This window comes from Rhamphochromis longiceps, linkage group LG18, assembly GCF_057381845.1.
Source record: "Rhamphochromis longiceps isolate RC_006_pf linkage group LG18, R_longiceps_female_GT1.1, whole genome shotgun sequence".
Taxonomy (NCBI): Eukaryota; Metazoa; Chordata; class Actinopteri; order Cichliformes; family Cichlidae; genus Rhamphochromis; species Rhamphochromis longiceps.
In genome coordinates, this window is record NC_140574.1 from 25,751,714 (window position 1) to 25,757,828 (window position 6,115).

At 41.7% G+C, this 6,115-nt stretch overlaps 1 protein-coding gene across 3 annotated transcripts; it reads right to left on the bottom strand.

The window, feature by feature from the left end:
* Window positions 1–823: 823 nt before the first annotated feature.
* On the bottom strand, window positions 824–5,735 carry kcnmb3 (potassium calcium-activated channel subfamily M regulatory beta subunit 3). Of its 3 annotated transcripts, none has more exons than XM_085390412.1 (4): window positions 5,575–5,735; window positions 5,250–5,459; window positions 4,240–4,423; window positions 824–3,705 (listed from the first exon to the last, which is right to left on the bottom strand). In XM_085390412.1, the coding sequence occupies exons 1-4, from the start codon at window positions 5,733–5,735 to the stop codon at window positions 3,337–3,339; spliced, it is 924 nt and encodes a 307-aa protein (XP_085246538.1). In that variant the 3' UTR covers window positions 824–3,336. The 3 variants fall into 3 exon arrangements, with proteins under 3 accessions (XP_085246538.1, XP_085246539.1, XP_085246540.1); XM_085390413.1 differs by having other exon boundaries at window positions 5,571–5,710; XM_085390414.1 differs by lacking the exon at window positions 5,575–5,735 and having other exon boundaries at window positions 5,250–5,447.
* Window positions 5,736–6,115: the final 380 nt, after the last annotated feature.

Sequence of the window (6,115 nt, forward strand, 5' to 3'; positions counted from 1 at the left end):
CAGGGCGGTTTCCTGGAAACGTTAAGTCTGTTAAAGTAAGCGAAGTTTGAGCGAGGACTTAAAACTGCTCAGGAAACTGTCGACTGACATGCACGCGCTTCTGTACGGGATACAGAGCAGTGGGCCGGACCCGAACTGACAGAACTAACCCTCACATATACTTTATAGAAGCCCTATCTAAACCACGCTCTCTCCCTTTGTACTTGTTTTGTTTCTCACACTGCATTATGCATGACTATCTACTTTTTTTTTTCTTCGACCTGATGTTGTCTACTTGAATTTCATGTATAGAAATGACCTTGTTACTTGTTTAAGGTACAACAAAGTCACAGTGAAGTTAACAGATACTGATACGTGTGCAAATGCTTTCCTTGAATAACTACAGAGGTAATATATTTTTGTATTTTTTAAATGTAAGCAATCTCATGAGTAACGGCTAACCAGGAAAAACGCAAAAAAAAAGTTAAAAAAAAAAAAGGAGGAGTCACGTGTAACATTCACCATCCTCACGCAAAATCCAGCAAACAGCCTCTTGTCATCGAAAAGGATGTGACTGAAGGACAAGGACTTGGTGCTGCAGTTGGAGTACCATTCTCACATCAAGTGGAGGGAATTTTTGCCCCAAGTGGAAGTCTCTAAGCACAACGCGTACAAAGAAACTACCCTGCATGTTTTAAAATGATCCAGACCCATGCTAGTTATCTTTCCACCTGTATATGTCAGAAAAAAAACACCTCAAATACTTCTTTTTAGTCATCCTCATATCACCATGTCTGTATGCATTCATTTATTGTGCTGTTGAATAAAAACATTTCTCCTCGTGAATAAGTCTGTCGGTTTATTTTACTCGTTTAAAAATTTAGGTAATTTACAAGCCACTTTTTCATTTCCATGCTTACAAAAAAACAACTCCAGAATAATATTTACACAGTGAGCCAAAGCCATGAAGAGAAGCATTATAAAGGTTTCCATAGAAAAATACAAAAAAAGACTTATTAGAAGGGTCTGTGCAATATGGCACACTTGTGAAATGACTCCCATTAACATTATCTAACATTAAATGATTACGGTAAGAGTACCGTAATTGATACTACTGTGCAAAAGTCTTGAGTCATTCCTCATGTTTTTATATGTTGCTCAGAATTGAGAAATAAGTGCATACATTTATTGAAAAGTAAAAACATGGAAACTGTATACAAGGTGAAGGTTGGCAGTGAGTACTTTATATGACTACCTTTATTCTTCATCACAGCCTGAACCCTTTTGGGCAGCTTTCTTGTCATTTTGTTAAGTAAATGGTCTGTATTTGTATAGCGCTTTACTTAGCTTTACCCTAAGGACCCCGAAGCGCTTTACACGTTCAGTCATCCACCCATTCACACACTGGTGACGGCAAGCTACATTGCCCGGGGCAATAGCGGCGAGGCTGCCGGGCCCTCTGACCACCACCAGTGGGCAACGGGTGAAGTGTCTTGCCCAAGGACACAACGACCGAGACTGTCCGAGCCGGGGCTCGAACCGGCAACCTTCCGATTACAAGACGAACTGCCAACTTTTGAGCCACGATCGCGTAGTCCTCAGGAATAGTTCTCCAGGCTTCTTGAAGGACATTCAAAGCGTATCTTTGGATGTTTACTGTTTTTTGTGAGGTCCAGGATCTAGGGAGCGATAATGTTGCATTCTGCATTTTTCTATCCCGGTATACTTTCACTGCATTGGCAGTGTGTTCGGGATCATTCATGCTGATCTGTTCTACAAATTTTGTTAAGATCACCAACACCAATGGCTGAAACGCTGCCCCAAACCACGACACAGCCTCCACCGTGTTTTACAGAAGGCTGTAGACACCCACTGTTGTACCTCTCTCCTCCACTCCTCCATACATACTGACAATGATTTTAACAAAAAATGTCAGTTGCCACTGATTTTAAGTCCAGTCCACTCATTAAGAGAGGCATCTTAACACCCACCCTTCCACTTAGGTTGTTTCTTATTAGGCTTCAGTGAACAGTAGTGCCAGATGTATCTTTAGGTCCTGTGTCAGGTCTTTTCTGGATATTATCTCTTACAGACATGACTTTCAGATACAGTTCATCTGCTATAGATGGTTTTTTAAGGGCACACTGCACACCATGCTGAGTTAGGTCATGTTTTCTGCTACTGGCGCTTTGGGAATCACCTTGTTGGTGTAAAAATACTACTTCATGTTTGTCTCTGTTATTTTATACATCTTTCTTAGAATTTTTCATCTAAGCAAATGGGTACAAGTTAACAGAGTGCCTAAAGATACAATTTAAAATGGTCTTTGTCAAGTTGTCTGTTGCATGTAGACACAACACTGGTTCATCCGTTGAGTTAGTTGCTTTTTTATGCTTGACTGATTTATAGGCCAGTGTTAAGTGGCTTAAAAACAAACACCAAACAAAGAAGAAATCCTCTGGACATGTTCAGTTATTCAAGGATTGCACTGAAAATGAATGAAGAACAACAAGTGTCCAAAAAGAGATACTGTGAAAAAGCTTCAAAAAACCTGTAGATCTATCTCTCAAAAGCACTTTAAAAATAACAAGAGAGTCTGAATCCTTTGAAGTGAAACATAAAGACACGGGAAGTGCATTGAGAGTTTTACACAAAACTCCAGGATGAGAATTATTTTTAACCATGAATCATGCAAAGACATTCAAGCAGAGTCTGTTATTATTCTAAATATATTGTGTCCAGTACTCCCTCGCATATTATCATTGGACCAATAGAAACTCTCATCCAACTGTGACACATAACATCAATCTGTCACGAATTTCCTCACTTCTCTCAGGGTGCAAATAATCATCCCTCATAAACTGACTTATTAGCCAGCTTGCTATCTGGAAAACATTAAAAAGTATTAGTCAGTGACCCAGAGCCCAGGCTAGATAAATCAGTGTTTGGATTATCAGGAGAGCATTGGAATGCTTCTCTCCTGTAAGTGATCCCTGGCCCGAGAAAGTTGGAGCGCTACCTGCTCGACACTTAACAAATATTGAATATATGCCTAATTAAACATGAGAGGTACTAATTGGTGCTGACTGAGTGTGAAACATCATGAATGGTGTGGCTGGTCAAGCAGACTTTGTTTCTTTCTGCCAACATTTGGACATCAGTGTCTATTTAATAACAGAGGAAGGCACTTTTTAATAAGGAGGCAAAAACTGTATAGATTTTCAATTCTCACACTTCAGACCAACATTTTACTTTGACTAACCTTTTACAAATCAACACTAGATAACTTTATGTACCAGTTAAAAGGCTTACAAAAATGGCATTTTTTGGCATATTACAGCTTAAGCTCTGGACATGTCATGAGGGAGATTGTGCGCTGGACCTACGGAGCAGCCTGTACAGTTTGCCCTGAGTGTATCTTGAAGTCAGCCGGCTCCCTGCAGCTTCACTGATCACCTCTGTGGACAGATGGGCTAGACACTGAGTCAGTTTCACAAGGCCCACCAGCAGAGCTCCACCGCCCAGAAGTATACAGGGCCACAGCAGTGCAAACAGGACCATCTGCAAAGTGTACTTCCTGCGTAAGATGGCGTGGTTGGGGTACCTCGTCTGATCAGTTAAACATGCGGTGTTGTTCCCGAGCAGACTGTCCAGGCTGCCGTTCACTTTCTGGACTTGATCCTGAAGTGCTTTTCTGTCCATTTGGCATTTGGGCATGTAGAAACACTGAGAGAGAAAAAGATAAGATTCAAGTGTAATTTTTTATCAAGTGACCTACCCCTTACAGTTGGCAGGACTGATTGCAATCAGTGCGACGAGCTGCAAGGGTCTTTTTTTTTTGGTGTCTGTTAAAAAAAGCAAAGGGAATTTACAAGCCTCCGTTTTCTGCACCGGTGCCGAAAAATACTTCATAGCATCTCTCTGAATGGAGCAGAAGTGCAGTGTGAGAGCATCTCCTAATAATATCTACTGGCTTATTCACAAGGGCACAGGCATTAAAAGTGTTGCTGCTTTTCCATCCTGTCAGCTACTTCAGCCTTCATCGCTTTCTCACATGCATTCCCAGGTCCATGCTTAGATGGATAATAAAACACCTGAGAATTAAAATTAAGAATTACTAAACAAAGTAATCTTACATGCTGTGCTATATAGATATAAAGACCTAATATTCAGATTTAATGCTCCAGAGCTGATGTCCTCCTCCTGAGCAGTTCATGTAACAATTCCTAAAACCTGGAATTTTGTGTTTTAAATCCACACCTCGGTCGCGAGGAGAACAGAATCCTCATTTAAGTGGAGCACGGCCTCCTCGGTGGAGCCATTGAAGTAAACCGTCACCGTCGCCTTGAGGCACGGCACTGTGCTCACACCTCTGCAGTCCACCCACTCCTCCAGTATCTCACTCTTCTGCAGCACACAGCTGGCATTACCATCATCCCAGCCACTGGAAGACAACCAGCAGGGAAGCTTCAGAGAAGCCTTCAGACTTACATAATTCACATGCACACCTCAATGGCACTAATTAAAACAGCTGCATAAAGGATTGCTACTGCAATTTGTAGTAGCAAAATTAGTGTGGGATAGACTGACCCATCAACTTTTCCACAGGAGCAGGGTTCCTGCCCAAGTTTTTATAATTTCTTACTTCATCTATGTGGTTCAGTGCAGTTAGCCAATATTTAGCATGTTAACAGTTAAATTAAGATCCTGAACGTGGAAGCTTTAGACTTGCTCAGCATCGTCTGTCATTGGTCTGTCGGTCATTGTCCATTGTTGTGCTGAATTCTTCTGGGAACTCTCAGACAGGCAAGAAAAACTACTGGAATAAAAATCCCATGCAGGAATACAGAGCATAAGCATCATCAGTGATTCCTGTTATACCGGCTTTGTTATTCTGACAGGAGATTATGTGACACAACTGATGGTGAATGCCAATAAAACTTGTAAAAGCTATTGCAGGAGAATAGGGTGCAACAACAATCCCATGTCATGTGTTTTTAAGTGCCTTTTATCAGTTTGTTGCGGAGAAATCTTTCAAAATGATTAAGAAAGCTCAGCAGAAGGAAAAATATACACCAGCTGTCACAGGGCAAGAGGCAGGTCACCACTCTATCTCAGGACTAACACGCAGAGAGACAGGCAACCATTCACACTCGCATTCACTCTTAACACACACGTCTTTGGACGCACAGACACGGGGAGAACAAGCCTTCAGTGAGGGGATGCATTTGTAACTGAGCCTGGAAACGAGACAACACTCCCCAGTGTACCTGTTAACAAAGGGTTTGATCATTGTGATGCCGACTACAAAGAACATGAGCACAGAGAAGGCCATCATGGTGCAGCCCAGCAGGATGGCGCGGTCCTCCCCGACGCTTGCACCTGGCACCTGTGTCCGAATCCCCTGTTCTCCGTGCCCGTCAGCTCCTCGGCTTCGATCGCGGTCCTGAGCCACCATAGTGTGGCAGAATTCCCCGGGCCTCACACACACAGACACACACACATACAGGGATTTAATTCAGAAGTGATTCAAACTTAAATGATTTCACGTTTGGTTAATTTTACACTCTTTAAAACAATAAATGACTTACATACAAAATGTATTTAAAGTAATGTAAGTGATAAAAATGAAATGAAATACAACAAAATGTAACCAATACTTCAAAAAAAATGAGCCATGCTAGCAGCTCTGTAAGGCTGTGTTTGAAAATACGGGTGGTTTGAGCTAAACGCCACTTAGCATGGTAGCATGCCATTGTACCACTTGCTAATTAGCAATAAACAGGAAGCGCAGCAGAGGCTCATGGGAAGGTCATTAGTTTAGGAACTAGCTTATTTAGCTAGACATGAACACTGTAAGAGAAAAACACTGCCCATAAACAATAAATCAGTGATTAGAGGTCAAGCTGGAGGAATCATTTTAATTAGTCCTGTGTTAATAATGTGGGCCTTAGTATTTCCTTTAATCGGCAGTTTGTTAGCTGCACCTGTTCGCTGCTTGTTCATGCCTATCACACAGCAGCAAGCAATGCATCTAGCCATATAAACATAGGCTAGCCAGACTGCTGTGAGATGGAAAAACAACAGTATCTCAAATAACCACTCGTTACACCAAATGCAAGCAGAAGATCAGGAC

What these genes read in the sequence shown, in the direction of transcription:
- kcnmb3 (XM_085390412.1), bottom strand. Translation starts at nt 5,735, where the DNA reads ATGGCATGCTACCATGCTAAGTGGCGTTTAGCTCAAACCACCCGTATT. An exon ending in CATTACTTTAAATACATTTT is followed by an intron (nt 5,460 to 5,574) that starts GTATGTAAGTCA and finishes TGTGTGTGTGAG; the next exon opens with GCCCGGGGAATTCTGCCACA. An exon ending in ATCAAACCCTTTGTTAACAG is followed by an intron (nt 4,424 to 5,249) that starts GTACACTGGGGA and finishes GTTGTCTTCCAG; the next exon opens with TGGCTGGGATGATGGTAATG.